This window comes from Peromyscus eremicus, chromosome 4 (genome assembly GCF_949786415.1).
Source record: "Peromyscus eremicus chromosome 4, PerEre_H2_v1, whole genome shotgun sequence".
NCBI classification, from domain to species: domain Eukaryota; kingdom Metazoa; phylum Chordata; class Mammalia; order Rodentia; family Cricetidae; genus Peromyscus; species Peromyscus eremicus.
The window spans coordinates 130,428,348-130,445,393 of record NC_081419.1 but is presented as its reverse complement, the minus strand read 5'-3'; the positions used below and the strand labels follow the sequence as shown (position 1 = coordinate 130,445,393).

General features: G+C 55.3%; 1 protein-coding gene across 1 annotated transcript in view; it reads left to right on the top strand.

Annotated features, from left to right (window-relative positions):
* The first annotated feature begins 7,771 nt into the window (after positions 1-7,771).
* Positions 7,772-17,046, top strand: part of Soga1 (suppressor of glucose, autophagy associated 1) — a 66,939-nt gene continuing 57,664 nt past the window's right edge. The window contains exon 1 of the mRNA XM_059261788.1: positions 7,772-8,731. Coding sequence (XP_059117771.1) covers positions 8,051-8,731 — 681 coding nt within the window. The 5' untranslated portion in view covers positions 7,772-8,050. The remainder of the gene's footprint in view (positions 8,732-17,046) is intronic.

The following is a 17,046-nucleotide window of genomic DNA, read 5'->3' as shown; positions in this document are numbered from 1 at the left end:
CAAAAGCCTGAAGGAGCATGCCCAGACCAAAAGAACCGGCCTTTGAAGGATGTAGTTTTGCCCAAAGGTGTAGCTCAGTAGCAGGTGCTTATTTAGCATGCACAAGGCTCTGGATCCAATCTCTGGTACAAGGAGAAAGCAAAGGAAAGGGAGGGAGAAAGAGAAGGAAGGGAAGGAAGGAAGGGAGGGAGGGAGGGAGGGAGGGAGGGAGGAGAAGAGAAAGAAGAAAAGGAAATGAAGGGGAAGGAAGGGAAGGGAAGGGAAGGGAAGGGAAGGGAAGGGAAGGGAAGGAAGGGAAGGGAAGGGAAGGGAAGGGAAGGGAAGGGGAGAAAAAGAGCACAGACTGTCTACAGCTCAGTGGTAGTGGCCAATCACACCCCCACACACATACATCCACTCTTTTAACCCAACACAGGCCCCTCCCCTCCAGGGTAGCTTACTCCCAGTGTGCACAAGGACCTGGGAAAAGGGGGAGAGAGAGACAAGAGAGGGGGAGGGAGGGGAAGAAAGATGGGGAGGGAGGAAGAGAGAGAAAGGAAGAGAGAGATTTACTCCTTATCTGGTTATGCAACCTTGGGCAAATTACCCCACTCTCCTCATCTGTAAGCACTAGCATTTCTCAAGAAATGGAGATAACACCCAAGGATCAGGATGCTAAGCCTTTATCCTCCCTCTCCTGTGCTCAAATCTGTGTGGTAACCCATAGCACCTGACATTTGATGCAGTTGGATAAATGCCAGTATTTATTAGACCTGCCTCTCAGGGAGACCCAGTGTCCAACCCCTGATACAAGGCCACTGATCCTCCACTTGGGATCCTCAGTCACATGAGGTGAGGAACAGTGGGGGGAAGGAAAGGTGGGGAAGACATGGTTGAAGGCACTCACCCCACAATCCCTGCCGACCCTCCTGCTGCTCGTCCACCGATGATCTTTCCGATCCCTCAGAGGGAAGGCCACACCCAGAATGACCTGTCTATCCCGCTGTCTGGACACAGCAACTTTGGTCCCAACTCCTGTCCTCTGTGTGTGACTAGTGTCTCTGCCTGGCCCTGGCTCCAACCCTTCTCCCTGCTTCTTATACCTGCCCCGGGGTGGCGGGCCCTGGCCCCATGCCAAGCCAGTTCCAACTGGGAAGGTGCCAATGATTACCCTACATCAGAAACTCAAATCCCACAAACACGCTAAAAGACCTTATCGACCCCCCAGGTCCCTAGCTGTCACCATCAGCCAAAAGAGGGGAGATATATACCAGGTTTTGTGCCCCAACCTGCTTTTCACTGGCTCCTCAATACCATTTGTTGCCTGATGCCCTCATGGGTTAGAATCTGTGATATACAATTGACACAAGAAAGGGCCGTACTGTGGGTTCTCATGAACCACCCCAAGTTGTAGGGATCCCAGGTCTGAACTCCGCTCCCTCCCAGGTGGGATAAGGACTTTCCTCATTGGCCTGGGGTACATTTGGCAAGGTCTCTCACAAGAAGCGCACAGTGTCTGGCACACAGTGAGCACCCTGCCCGTGGGGTAACTTCCCTATCTTTGGCTCCCAGGAGGACTGTGAGAACTGCTATATTTTTCAGTCACAGGACTCAGACTTGGGAAGGCCTTCAAAGTGAGTACCCCACCAAGCCAGGAAGCCCTGAAAAGCATGCTGGGCAGATGAGCTCACTAAGCCACGCAGTTCAGTCCATCTCCACACAGCTAGAAGACTGTCCTGATGGCCATGACTTGGGCCTCAAGGCCAGGTGACCTAGGATAACATTCCCTCCAGGAAGTGCGGCCTGCCTAAGGACTTCTATTATAGGGAAAACAGGAAAGTGAGGGGCCTGTTGTCACCTCAAACATGGCTGTTGCAATGGGTGTTTGAGCTGTAAACAGCTCAGGGTCACAGGCCTGGCGCTTCCTCCTCCCTTCAGCCCACCTTTTTTTAAAAAAAAATAATTTAAATTTTAATTTTTTGAGACAGGCTCTCACTATGTAGCCCTGGCTGGCCTGGGTCTAGCTTTGTAGACCAGGCTGACCTTGACCCAGAGATCCTGCAGCCTCTGCCTCCGCAGTGCTGGGATTAAAGATGTGCGCCAATACACCCCACACACACACACTGCCTTCTGCAGTCCCTCCCACATTCAACACCTGACCACCAAGTCAGCTCTGACCGACCAGTGAGGTTTGCCTGACTGTCCCGTTCTGTGTCCTCACGTCTGGAAGGTCCAGTATGTGATCTGACAGGAACATCCCTTGCCAGGTTACAGCCCCTTAAGAGATGCCCCCATGGGACCCCTTGAAGCTCCCCTCACCATTCTCCTCCACCAGACCTTGCACAGCCGCTTTCAGAACACAAACTTCACCCCCAGGGATGACTTTTGTTATGGATGGTGCTGAAAATTAAACCCAGGGCCTTAGCACACCAGGTAAGCATCCTACTATTTTTGATTTTTTGAGAGAGGGTTTTGCTACGAGCCAAGGCTGACCTAGGATTCACTGTAACGCCTAATGTAATGAGATTTTGTGTGTGTGTGTGTGTGTGTGTGTGTGTGTGTGTGTGTGTGTGTGTATGTGTGTGTATGCCCGGGGTGTGTGTGTGTGTGTATTTTATTTCATGAGTGAGTGTTTTGCCTGCTTGTCTATACCCTGACCATGTTCATGCCTGATGCCCAGGAGGTCAGAAGTGGGTGTCGGATCCCGTGGAACTAGAGTTCCAGATAGTTGTGAATCACCAAGTGAGTACAGGGTACTGAACCTGGGTCCTCTGCATGAGCTTGTGAGCCATTTCTCCAGCTCCTGCCTCGAACTCTTGGTCCACCTGCCTTCACCTCTTTTTTTGTGTGTGTGGTTTTTCAAGACAGGGTTTCTCTGTGTAGCTTTGTGCCTGTTCTGGAACTCACTCTGTAGCCCAGGCTGGCCTGGAACTCACAGAGATTCACCTGCCTCTGTCTCCCGAGTGCTGGGATTAAAGGTGTGCACCACCACCACCTCCCAGCTCCTGCCTTCACCTCTTAAATGTTGGAATCATAGGTGCTTAGCACCTCCAGGAGATGTTTAAGTATTCAATAGAGGGGAAAGGTGAATGTCCGTGGAACACCCGCTCTTGGGGATTATTTTCAATTATGAAAACAGGCTTGTGAGGGTTCAGGAATGTGTGGGGAATGTTTCCTCTACTCTGATAAGAGCAGAAGCTAAAATTCAGTATGATTTCAGCAACACACACACAAAAAAAAAAAGTTGAAAAGAACCAATAGAAAATGACCAGAAGGGAACACACCTGTGTTCACCGGGCCTCCTGGCTAGTCTCCGAACCTCAGGTGAGTGTGAGCCAGTCTGACACACTCCTGCAGGCACACTTCGAGGTCAGTTTCCAGTTTCTGAGGTCACTTTTGCATCTAGACTTCATCCTCCTCAACGCTCTCCCTCTTCCCCGCCCTCAGCTGATGTCCCCGATGCTCAGCCCATCTTCCACTTCCTGGCCTGGCATCTGTCCTCTGCTCCTCTGCCTTCCTAAGGGCTGGCAGGGGGTGGGCCCTGCTGTTTTCCAAAGCCAAGCTGGCTCTCACCTGCCTCTCCTGCCTCTTGTTCCTCTTCCTTGCTGATCCCAGGGTCCCCCATGAGCATGCCACTTCTCCCTACACTCTGCCTCCACCTCTGTCCTCTCTCAGGCCACTTCCTATGGCTCTGCCCTCACAGCTCTACCCTGCCAGGCCCAGCAGCCTCCTTTCAACCTGCTCTGCTCCTTGGCTTTGGCAGTGACTACTTCCTCTTCTTTTGTCCCCATTTTCTCTTCTTTTGACTATTTTTTTATTTTATTTTATGTGCATTGGTGTTTTGCCTGCATGTATGTCTGTGTGAGGCTGTCAGATCCCCTGGAACAGGAGTTACAGACAGTTGTGAGCTGCCATGTGGGTGCTGGGAATTGAACCCAGGTCCTCTGGAAGAACAGCATGTGCTCTTAACCACTGAACCATCTCTCCAGCTGCCTTGACTATTTCCTTGAACCAGAAATGCTTAACTTTCTGGTTCTGGACCAGTTTTCCTCTTCCTAGACTCTCTTCCTGAGTAACTTTACCCGGTTTTAATGTGAATTTTTTTATTAACAGGGTCTCATTGTAGCCCAGGCTGGCCTCAAACACACTATGTAGCCCATGATGACCTTGAAATCCTGGTCCTCTTGCCTTCACCTTCTGAGTTCTGGGATTACAGAAGCATGTACCGCCACGTCTGGTTTTATGTGATGCCTTGTGCATGCTAGGCCAGCATGCTACCAACTGAGCAACATCTCCAGTCCTCAGGGTGAATATTTTCTTGACTGCTCCACGTCTTGTCGCTGGCCTAGCTTTGTGTGCCTGTGCTTTGCTTTTCTGGGTCTCTATTTGGACATCTCCAGAGAAGCTCCAAAGCCACTGTGGCCTGTGAACTGAGGCTCTCTCACCCTTTGACACCTCCAGGCTTGTCTTTCCTGCATAAGCAAATGGTGCTGTCGTTTGTCCTCTGAAGCGGGTGATGGGGAGATGAACTTGACATCACTTCTCTCAGTCCTCACTTCCAGCCAAGAGTGGCTGGTTCTCCAAAGCAGAACACATCCTTTCTCTGGCTTCTAATGGGTCTGAGCTCCCTTAGCCGCCAGAGTCATGTTCGTCAGCCCCTAAGCTTGGCCAGCATCTGTTCTTGTCAGCACAGGGATCTACTTCTGGACGTAGATTAGACCTGTAACTCCCTGCTTGCAGTTTCTAGTGTTTGCCACAGCGTCGGAGATAATCCCCTGCCTATGTCCCGTCTGCTTCCTGCTTGCCACTCTATCTTTTCCGTCTTTACCTCCCAGGGGGCTCCAGCCACACTAACCACCCCTCCCTGAGCATCTGTCACACTTTCTCTTCCTCCAGGGACTTTGCCCTGGTTCTTCAATCTGCCCCAGATTCTCTCCCCAGACCCTTTGGCTAACTCGGCATACAGGCCACCTCCTCAGAGAGGGCTCCCTGATAACCCTGTTCAAGTGGTTTCCCTCTCATCCTCCAGCCAGTGGCTTATTTCTTTCATGATTTGTAGGATGAAGACAACCTTCACTTTAGTTAGAAAAAGATATCTCCTCTTGGAAGCCTTCCAGGAGTTAGCTTCCATTTAGTTTCCATCCTGTTGGTCAATTTAGCAGCTTGAATGGGAGCACTTTTGGGTCATCATCCCCTTCATGTCTTACAACCTGCCACTAAAGCCATCACTGAATGCTTCCTCCAGTTAGTACCGGGCCCTGGAATAGAGCAGCCTCTGGTCAAACAACCCCAGCTAAGTCATTTCCAAGCTGTATGACCTTGGCTGTGCATTTGGGTTACCCACTGCTGTGTATAAAAAGGGGGGGCTGGTGCCTGCAGAGCTTTGTTTTGCAGTTTGAGCAGGTTGGTGAGAGAATTCACTTCTGTCCCCGCCTCACTGGGCGGCTCAAGATGACCAGTGGAGCATCTGTAGCCTCCTCATCTCACGGGTCTGGTGGCCAGTGGAGACTAGAGCGCCTTCACGTGGCTACCCCACGAGACCTAAACTTCCTCTCCACCTGATGACTGGATTCCAAGAGTGAATGAAGAGCAAGAGTAGTAGAGAGAGCACAGGAGTGAGAGAGGCCACGCCCCAGAGGTCTTCTGCCCAGACGGAAGGGCAGGAAGCAGGCCCTGTGGCTATTGGAGGTGTCCATGTCACTGTGAGAAGAGCAATTGGTTGGACGGAGAGCACCAGGTCCTGAAAGTTGTCCTCTGACCTTCACGTGTGCACCGTGGTGGCATGTGTGCACCTGCTGCACATGCATGCGTGACACACACACACACACATTAATAATAGTAACAAAGGGGCAATTGGAATATATATCTACGTGCTTCCTTTTTTTGAAAATGTGATCAGAGAGAAGTTCCTTAACCTTTCTGAGACAAGGGTTGGCAGACCCTTGTGCTCCCGGCTGTTTGGGAAGCTGAAGATTACCAAAGCCGGTGAATTCCAGACCAGCCTGGGCATCATAGCGAGACCCCCTCTGGAGAAAGAGGCAGTGGTGTGGGGGAGAGAATTCCGAGATCCTTTGCTGAAATATTGATAGTGGTCTGCATTAGTGCTGTGGACTTGGAGCAGCCGAGGATGGTGACACACATACCCTCTCATACCTCAAAGCCCACATGTGCTACAGAAGCAGAAACAGAAGCAGAGAGGGGGCAGCAGTTTGCAAGAACTGCACAATGTCTGTGTATCACTGTGACAAGCCTGCCTGAGTAGGGCCAATCAAGCTAAAAGACCTGTCATGGGCACATCAGACCAGCCCAGGGCTGGACTGAGGCCTGCCTGTGAGGTGACACACCCTGGGTCTCTAGCCCAGGGTTCCCAAATCACTGCCCAGCACCCTCGCCCAGGGCTTTGGCCGACCTGCTTGTACTTCAGTGTGGAGAGTGGGTAGGAGAAAAAGGGGTAGATCTGGTACCAGCCTGCTGCTGTGCTGTAGATCAGGTTAGGAGAAAGGGAGAAGGGGCAGAAGAATAAGGGGAGGCAGGGAAATGGAAGAGGGGGAGGAGAAAGAAGGGGGAAAGGAGGAGAGGGGGGAAAGGGACTAGAGGAGGAGGAAAATGAAGCTGCATAGGGTGTGTGTGTGTGTGTGTGTGTGTGTGTGTGTGTGTGTGTGTGTGTGTGTTGCGCGCGTGCGCTACTCTCCTGGGTAGCAAGGGGTTGGGCAGCCACCCTGAGGGTGAGTGTCTTCCCAGGGCCAGCCAAAGAACTTCCTGTGGTTCAGGCACTGTGAGGGCTGCAGGAGAGGGCAGAGGTGAAGAAGGTGTGAGGGACTGAGAAGCTACTCTGTTAACCGGAGTAGGTGGAAGGAAAGAAACTACGCCTACCAGGGCTAGGGTCTTGGAGTCTGAGGGGTAGAGACGACCTGACCCTGTAGGATTCAGGGCCACAGTCTTCAGGCCATGCCAGCCTCCATCCGGCCCAGAACCTGCCCCTTCCCTCCAAGCATCCGATGGCCAGGCATCCATAAGGCACAGCCTGAAGTTTAATCGCGAAGACCTTGGAATTGGGGTAGGGGGAGACAGGACTCTGCTCGGGATCCCAGGCGGCCAGGGGGTACAGAGTCCAGTATGCACGCGGGGTCACTATGACAGCGGTCAGGCAGGAGGAGTCCAGTACACTCGGGAGGCATGAGGCTCCATCCTGGTTCCTCCGCTGACCAAGAGCCGACCGCGTGCTGGGTCATGCTTCAGTTTACCGTTCTAGGCGATGGGGTCGTTTGTCATGCCCAGCTAAAGGGGGCGGAGTTCGCGCAGGCTCAGCACCCGCAAGGGGCTCGCGGCGCGGTGCTGGGTGTGCATGGATGCTGGCTCCGGCCCTTTGAGGTCCGCGGGGCCTCTGCCGGGGAATATCCTCTCCTGCCATCCACGAGGCCCCCACGGCGACGCCAGACTCCCAGGCTCCACGGCCGGGTGCGATCCCCCAGCCCGCAGGGGAGCAGCCAGTGTCCGGGAGCTGCCGCAGCAAGCCGAGGCCGCGGCTGCCCAGGCCTGCCTGACCCTCGAGGGGGTCGCTGTTGCCTCGCGGATCCCTCCCTCGCTCCCCGCCCGCGTCCCTCCCCGCTGCTCCCGCCGCGTCCGCCTTTTGTTCGCCGAGCCGCGCGCCCCCGAGCCGAGGCGGCGGGGCGGGGAACTGGCGGGGCTGCGTGGGGGGCGGGCCGCGCCGGGCGGAGCCGGGGCCCTGGCCTCAGCCGGACTGGGAGTCCGAGGCGGCGATCGCCGAACAGGCGGCAGCCGGGGTCCGGGCTCGCTCCGAGGGCGCGGCGAGGCGGAGGGGGCGGGCACCGGGCGGAGCCGGAGCCGGAGTCGCGGTGCCTGGAGGAGATCGGGCCGCGCGCTGCGAGCACAAAGTAGCGGAGAGGCCGCGCGGCGCGGGCCAGGGCCCGAGCGTAGTCCCCGGACGCAGGAGGCCGGAGCGCAGTCGCGGCCTGAGCGGCGGGAGCGCATCCGGGACCCGCCGCAGGGACCCCCAGACCGGCCGCTCCCGGGCCATGCGCGCCGCTCGCTGAGACCCGGGGAGGCCGCGATGGAGGCGCCAGCGGGAGAGTCATCGGCGCGGGGCTTCTGCCCCCCGCCTGCTCCCGCGCCCGCCACGGAAAGGAAGAAGAGCCACCGCGCGCCATCGCCAGCCCGGCCCAAGGACGTGGCCGGCTGGTCTCTGGCCAAGGGCCGCCGCGGCACAGGCCCGGGCGCCGCTGCAGCCTGTGGCGCCGCGTCCTCGGCGAGGCCGGACAAGAAGGGGCGCACGGTGACGCCTGGAGCCCGGGGCTCGGGGCCGCGGGTGGCCGGGGTGCGCACGGGGGTCCGCGCCAAGGGCCGCCCTCGTCCGGGTACCGGGCCGCGCCCGCCGCCGCCGCCGCCCAGCCTCACCGACAGCAGCTCAGAGGTGTCGGACTGCGCGTCGGAGGAGGCGCGCCTGCTGGGCCTGGAGCTGGCGCTGAGCAGCGACGCCGAGTCTGCGGCGGGTGGCCCGGCGGGGACCCGCACCGGGCAGCCGCCCCAACCCGCACCGTCGGGGCAGCAGCCTCCGCGGCCGCCCGCCTCCCCGGATGAGCCGTCGGGGGCAGCATCGTCGGTGGGCAGCAGCCGCCTGCCACTCAGCGCCTCGCTCGCCTTCTCCGACCTCACCGAGGAGATGCTGGACTGCGGGCCCGGCGGCTTGGTGCGGGAGCTGGAAGAGCTGCGTTCCGAGAACGACTATCTCAAGGTGGGGACCCAGAGGGGAAGGGGAGTCGCAGGGTTTGGGGAGGAGGATCTGCCATCCTGGCTCAAGAGTCCCAGGACCTGAGGCCCTGAGGCCACAGCCGGCCACTTTAACACTGAACAAGCAGGGAGAGAGTGCCTCACCTTCTTTTCCTACTCTTCTCCTGAGGGGGATCTTGGATGAGTTACTGGCTAAAGGACCCCAGTGTGCATCCCCCTCCCCGTAAAACTGCTTTGGAGGATGCTCTGTGTGTCGAGGGGCGGGAGATAGTCAGCCAAGGCTGACCTCTGCTTTAAGCCGCCCCGGACACCGCCCCCGGGTCAGCGGGCCTTCCTTGGCTCTCCTCTCTGGGGCCAACATTGATGTGTCTGGCTGCCAGGGAAACCGTGGCTATCCCCTGGCAAGGAGAGCCAGAACACCATCCTTAGTCCTTACCCAGGGCTTCCCCGGCAGGCCTGTCCTCGCCTGCCTTTTGGGGCGGGACCAGTTTGAAAGCATGACATCTGGGAACATCCCCTTGGCTGGAGTCCACTTCCGCCCAGTCTAACGGTCCCACAGCCTGAGAGGATGATGTCGTGGGAGAACTGGTTCAGAGGCCACTTCCTCAATCCCAGGATATTGTCTTCTGTCCCTTCTGAGAGAGGCTTGGGCAGACATGGCCGGTGCTCCCTGCGTGAGGAGGGAAGCTGCCCTCTTGGATAGGGGTATTCCCTTTGTGCGTGTGGACTGCAGAGCTGGCTGCCTGGGAAGAAAAAGCGGCTGTGCCTGGGCACCTAGGTGCAGCCCGTGCTCTGGCTGCCTGTCCCCCGACACGGTGGCAGCTATGGGGACAGCCCTGCCCTGGGTTCTTGACCTTGGTGTGGGAAGCTGGCATCTTCATGGGCTGTACTGCCACTGCTAGAAGAGACTGCAATGTTGTCTGCACTTGTCTGCTGATGGCCTGGCATGACACCCAGAGTGGCCTGGCCAGCAGCCATGGAGTTGACGGCACTCTAATGACATGTCTGCCCTGCAGCACTTAACTGCCTCTCCTGGTTCTACTGTCTAGAAGGATTTCTTCTTCCTTAGCCTGTTGGGGTGTTCCTCTTGCTCTCCTTTGGATCCTCTGTCCCACATGTTCTCAGTAAACTCCTGCACACTAGAGAACACAGGACCATCTGAGAAATGGTCATTTGCTACCTGTTCCTAGCCGGAACCTCCCCCAGGCCAGGCTTCCATTCTTTTTCTGTTAAATGGGAGTATGAGTCTTCACAAAGGCTTCACTCCGTGTTGACAGTCGGGGGTTGGGTCAGTTTGTGGAGGGTGGGAGGATGCAGACAGCCTCTTGGATGCTCCTGGAAGCTTCCTGTGTTCCCAACCTGAGCTGCTCCAGACCTGGACCTGACTCCAGCAAATGAGGATAACTCGTAGTTCTTGATTTGGTTTCTTCCTGCCCCTATCCTGGATCCCTTCCTGTGCTCCCAGGAAGTGGTCAGACAGAGCCCTGAACCCCATCTGAAACCACCCATGAGTATGCAGATGGGAAGGCGGTCCCAGGGGCCTTCCGGTTGAGCCTAGGTTCTCCTAGAGACCAGGACCCACCTGGGAACATTCCATTTCGGGGTCAGGTTGAGCCTCAGTTTCTACCATCCATTTATAGTTGAGTCTTCATGCACAAGCTTTGGACCACTGCTGGATCTGTAGTTTCTTGACTGTGTGATCTTGGGCACCTTACTTCCCATGATTGGGCCTGAGTTTTTCTCATCTTAAGAATTAAACAGTTATACACAGGTCATCCTTAAAGTTTAAATGTGCATGTAGCTAGAGAGCACTTGGTACTGTAGATTTCTATCCTGATGTCACTTGCTGTTCTCAGGATAGAGACCTTGTGCATCTGTCAAATTGTTTTGTGGTTTCTGTGGGAGCAGGCTGGGCTCTTCCTCCTGACCTTGAATCCATTCATTCATTCATTCATTCATTCACTCACTCACTCACTCACTCACTGTTTGCTTAGAGCTTAGCAGTATAGTGCAGATTTGGGGGAGTAACTGAACTAGGGAGAGCCTCTGGAGAGACCAGAGTTAAACAGTAGTCAACTAAACACAGTGTGGCTGGTGAGCAGGGTGAGATTGTTAACTGTGCCACGGGCACAGGGAGGTGAGGCTGGGGACTCGGGGAGGCCGGGAGCTGAGAGATGATGGAGCCAGCAGAATAAGGGGCTGTAGTAGAACATTCTGGGCTGAAGAAAGTTGAGAAGGTGTTGGGCGAGGAAGGGAGCCACGCTGACTCTTGTTGCGCACATTCGGGCGGTAGCCACACTGCTCCAGGCAGCCAGGGCAGGGAGAAAGAGAGCATCAGTCTCCTGTGTGTTTCCTGCCTCTCTGAGCCTCTTTACATCCGAGGTGTAGAAACTGGGTAAGAAGGAAGACTCCAAGTCCCCAGCATATCCACTGCAGACTGACCATATGAGTGGGAGGGAACGCCCTGGACTCCGGGCGGCCCTGTTCAGCGTCACCTTCCAGTTTGTGTGTGTGCTAGGGGATGTCGGGGTGGGGGTAACTGTCAACCAGGAAGGACCCTTGGGTGACTGCATATCTCCCATCTCTTGAAGTCTTGTTCTGGGGCCCAAGTGAGGGAGGTACAACCTCTGCCAGTGATAAGACAAAAAACACTTCTTTGGGGAAGGTGGCGAGCTTGGTGTCCCTGGAACTCTTCAGAGAGAGTGGATACAGGCGTTGGGTTTGTTGGGAGCATGGTGTAAATGGTCCTGAGTGTTGGTTGTGATCACTGGGGAGCAACTAGGGAAACAGGCATGGTGGTTACAGCAGAGCTGTCTGACCTGGGGTCCCTTCTGGTCAAGGTGCCTGAGAGTTATCTGCTGGGGTTTTCAGGACCCAGAAATACACGGCTTCAGCCAGGTTAACTGTGTTTGACTTTCAAAGCCCCAGTGGTCTGAAGTACCTGTGACCACTAACTGTTACCCATGTGCCATGGGTACCTCAGTACTGGAGCTGGCTTTGAGACCTGATTCTACCATTTACTGTGTGGTCATGGGCAAGTGGCCGGGCACTCGGGGCTGCTTTTGTTTTTTTTTTCATCTGTCTAATGGAGATGGTGGGGTGTGCCTGGACAGTCTCCAAGGATTGTTTTCAGCAATCAGGGAGATGTGAACAGTCAGGAAAACATCTCGTAAAGCGAAGTCCTTGTATCTCGTGAGGAATTGTTATGATTCTGAGCCAATGAGCAGACAGGATGTCTGTGTGTTCATTCTTGGAGGAACTGGGAGGAGGCAGGGGGGTGGGTTTCCTTAGCCCTTGAGTGTTAATAAATTGGGTACTGCTTCAGGGGGGACAGGAAGGCATGATCATATTTCCCACTGCACAGGTAGGTAACAGGGAGCCAAGGCACCCTACTAGGATTCCAACTGTGAGGGATAGATACTGCTCACAAGGGCCCGGAGGAAAACCCTTCACTGACTGGCGATGGACAATTGGAGGCTCCAGGATTCCCTTACAGCCAGCATTCCAACCTTGCTGTTCTATCTTGGTCCTGTTCCGTCTGCCATGTGGCCAGCATGATTGAGCTCTTGGTTGCTACTGACATGTCTGGTCAAGGATGGAGGTTGGTGAGAGGAATCCTGTGGGCCAGGTGCCAGGCTAAGATTTGTGGGGAGCAAATGGTGAGTAAGCTCAGTTGCGGGAGTGTTTGCCTCTCATGCACAAAACCTTGGGTTCCATCTCTAGACCCACAGAAACCAGACATGCCTGTAATCCTGGCATTCAGGAGGCAGAGGCAGAAGGGCCAGAAGTTGAAGGCCATCCTCAGCAACATAGTGAGTTCAAGGCCAGCTTAAGCTAAGACTGGGTCTCAAAAGCAAAAACTCAAAAGGCTGATATCCAAGCCTGCAGGTGGGGGTGTGCCTCTAGGGGGATCACTTCTGTAAAATGGGGGTTCAGTGTGTCATGGACCTCTTGATTGTGAAGGTGCGTGTCCATTGTTTCAGCCCTTTCCTCTCTCCTCCCTTCCTCTGATGTCATCCAGAGTCTTCTGAGTGGTAGGCCTCGGGCAGTTCTGCAAAACTCCTGAGAGGCATAGGGGGGACCCAGTCTGTCCCATGTCAGCAAAGTCCCCCGGTCCCTGCCCTGGGTCACAGCGGGAGCAGCTCCAGCAGAGAGAAAATGAGGTGCCTGGGGAGACCGCAAAGCTCAGAGTGCTTTACAAGGGACTGGACACACATAAACACATGTACGCTCCTGCAGCGCTCAAGCCCAGAGACCCGCAGCTATTCATGCCTGGCTGATGTATACATTCAGTGACTCACTTATGCTATATGCTTCCAGAGGCCAGCCTCCGGGCACAGTCACTATGGATCCACATGGAAAGCAGTATACAGACCCGTGCAGATAGACCCTTCATGCCACACACTACCAAACACATCACATATCAGCAGGAGAAACACACCCTTCTACACGCAGCCTGGACACACAGGAAGTCCACATACATGTGAAGGTGTGCACACAAATACACACAGACATTGTCTACACATACCAGCATCCCTGGGAACCCAGGGACATCCTTGACAGGTGACACAGTCACCGGCTCACCCAGATACCCCGAACTGCCCCTTCCTCAGAAAGCAGCTGACCTTTGCATGAGTACCTGAGGCTCAACAGATTTCAGGTGGATACGAAGAGGTTCACAGATATAGGATGGACACAAACCTTCGTACCCGTTAGCAGAGACACAAAGGCTGACCATGCAAATGCCAGACATGGTGTTTGCCTAACCAGGGCACCCAGACATGCATGGTCATACACACACACACACGCACACGCACACACACACACACACGTCCGCTTACACTGACTGTGTGACATTTCACCTACACACATAAACACAGGAAGACTTACTTGGCCAATGTCCCCCCCCGGAGCTACTGTGTATGGCCCTACTGTTTCCAGCTGCTCATAAGGCTTCCTCTTAGCAGACTGCTGGGGACTGGGAGTGGAGTCAGGACTGGAGTTTGTAACCGCCCGGATCTGGGGTCCCAGGAGCCCAACTAAAGAAGGCTGGCAGTGGAGGGCGTCTGCAGGGCTCCATGACTGAGAAGCGGTGCCAGAGCTCCCCAGGCTTCTGAGCCAGGCCCTGTGGGGCCCAGGGAAATAGACAGCAAGCCTGCCCCAGAAGGAACACTGCCTCAGGGTAACTTCTGATCTCTTTGGAATTTCCTGCTTATCCTGTCTCCCTCGGCTGCAAGCTACAGAGGCCACGATGCACTGATCTGTAGAGGGTGCCCATGTCTAGTCTGGAACTCAAAGAAGTGAGAAGTGGTGCAGGCACTTGAGAGCAGCTGAGTGGACTTCCTGAAGGAGGAGACATCACAGCTGCAGGGTTGCCTGAGTGACTGCCTTGGTGCTCAGCTTCTGGAACAGGGCCTGGCACAATTGGGTGGGTGGGTGGGGGCTCATTAAATAGCTGTGTATGTCTGATTGATCAGCTGTGGTTCTGGTCTGGCAAGGGATGATAGGTTTAAAAAGGAGGGCTGGAGCCGGGTAGTGGTGGTTCATGCTCATAGTCCCAACCCTCAGGAGGCTGGGGCAGGAGTTCAAGGCCAGCCTGTGCTATATAGAGTGAGACCCTGTCGGGAAAGGACAGAGTGAGAGGGAAGACAGGAGAATAGAGTTGAGTCATGGGTGTGAGAGTCGTGGAAGGGGAGGCCCTCTTGAAGGGCACTAAGTTCCAGGCCGGTAGAGCCTTGACTAGAAGGTAGCCTTGTTGGTTGGTAGCAGGGCTGGGGCCATGTGGCCCTAGCAGCAGGCACCAGACTGCTCCTATCTCAGGAGGCCAATGAGGGAGGAAGCAAGGAAGATTGTGAGGTCTCCTAGGCACACTCCTTCTTTAGAATTAGGTCTGAGGCCAAGCCTCACCTTGTTACTTCCTTCCTATGCATGTTGCCTGTTGGAGCCTCAGTCTTCCGGTCTGTACAGTGGGAGTTCAATCCCTTTCTTGCAGACACTTGGGGAGATAAGAGTCCAGGCATATAGCAGCCCATCACCATCCTGTGTACAGAAGATGGGAGGGACCCCAGGCTCTGGGTAGCTTCTATAGCAGAGGGACACCCCAGAAGAGGGCTTGGTTAAGTTCAAGACAGAGGCCTGGAGAGCAGCCAGGGTTCTAACTGTGGCCAACCTCCTAGCTTCTAAGGAATGACATCATTTGTAGTCAATACACACCCCTCTGGTGCAGGAAGGAGGGGCCCCCTGGGGCCAGCACCTTGGCTGCAGTTGCCCTGAGGTGAGGCAGGAGTCCAAGGAGGTAGAAGCTATAGACCATCCATCCCTTCCTTGTCTCGGCCAGAAGGACCGAAAGCAAGGGATTTGGAATGAACAAGCCTGGGCTACAGCCCTAGGCCTGCACTTTGGTTCTCCGTGTTTCCCTTTCATGAGCCTCAGCTCTATAAAATGCTCTCCACAGTTGCCATGAAGATTCCTCATGAGGGAGTATTTGAGGAGCTGGCCCTCTCTGCTCATCACTCATCCGGGTTCTCAGCCCTTACCCTCAGCGGCAGAAGGCTCTGGTCTGACCCAGGAGAGCCCTGGGTCCTGGGTTTCAGGCGGCTGCTAGTTCTTGGATGTGCCTGTCTGTCTGGGAGGTGTGTGGAGCCACATTTCTCCTTGCAGCTCACTTACCCAAAGTCACTCTTCCCCTGATGGCCAAAACTTGTGCCTTACATGGAATCTGGTAATGCTTGCTTACTGGTGGAGGACCACTGCCGGGGCCCCTATTCCAAGATAGTGGTCCCCTCCTGCCTGGGCCACAGATGGAAATAGAGGTGGCTGGTGGGGTTCCCCGACTGCCTGAGCCTGCTTGACTCTTCTGGACTGTTCAACAGTACCAGTTTGCTTGGTCACTCCTCGCTGGTCCTGCATTGCCCAGGCGCCACCCCTCCTGGCCCAGCCTGTGGCTTAGCCTGTGGCTAAGCTGCCTATGAGGTCACACTTCCACAGCCTTTCCACCCAGACTCCCCCACGGCTTTGCCCTTTCGTTACCCCATCCATTCCTCCACCCCCTTCCATGAGTTCAGCTGGAGCAGTGCCTGGGGCCTGCTCCGGGACAGGTTTCCTGTGTCAGGTACCACGGAGCTTTGTGGGGACTCCTTGGTGGGGCATTCATCCCACAGTGCCTAGATTGTTAACCAGTAATTCTCAGTTTCACAGCAGCCCCTCCTGGTGTTCGGCAGGGCACGGCATGGACCTTCCAGAATGTTTCGCCCTCCCTTCTACCCAGGCTTACACTGCAGCCCAGGAAGGTTAGGAGCCTGCTGGTCACATAGCCTGTAAATGACAAGAGGGACTCAGGCTGTGTGGCTCTTTTGACTCTTAAATCCTCAACTCAGGGCCCTCTGCTGTTATAGACTTGGCTGAAGCCCAGAGGCTGGGGGGAAGTTGTCAACAAATCTTGGTCCAAAGCTGCCTACCTTCCTGTGCACTGGGACAGGAGGAGGAACAGGGTCTGCTGCTCTCCAGAGTGTGCCCAAGCAGCACAGGGCCTGCTTTCCCCTAAAAGCATTGAATCGGACAGTGACAAGCCAGATGTGACCTTGGTGGGCAGTAGTCTCTGGGCATCTCCCCAGCTTTGATCAGTGTGCATGCGCGCATTCACACACACACACACACACACACACACACACACACACACACGAGTGAGCAAGCGAGTGAGGAGCATCTGCTTCATGTGCAGAGATGTGCCAGGCCTGAAGACCACCTCACTGGCTGGGGGCCTTCTCTCCCTCAGCCCCAGTTTGCTCCTCTGTGAAGTGGGAAGGTAAGAATAGCGCCAGCCACAAAGGATCATCACTGAGAAAGAGATGATGACTCCTGGTCTTCATTAGTGTCTAGCAGAGATGGTCCAGTTCATGAGCCTCAAGTTCTCACCATTGACCCCTCTCATTTCAGGCTTCTTGCCTACTGGGGATGTAGGGAATAACTGCACTGTTGGCATGGGCCTGGCTCGGTCACTCTCTCTGCTGTCTATGGTGTTGGATAGGCAGGTCCCAGAGTCAGGATTGGACTTCTTCAGTGCCAACAGAACAAGGGCCATTGAGATCTGTGACCCCATGATGCTGGGTTGGATGTGGCCTTCATCTAGGAACCTTGGCTCTCACTCCCCTAAACTCCTGCCCAAAGAGGCTAAGCTGAAGTGAGCTTGCACTGGGAGACGGAGCCCAGAGTCCCTCTCAGCCTCGGCCCGCTCTGTGAAGGATGGAGCCTTGTGAGTTCCCCATCCCCTTGCCTGTGTCTAGAGCATTTGTGTTTGAGCTGAGAGGGAAGTGAAGCCTC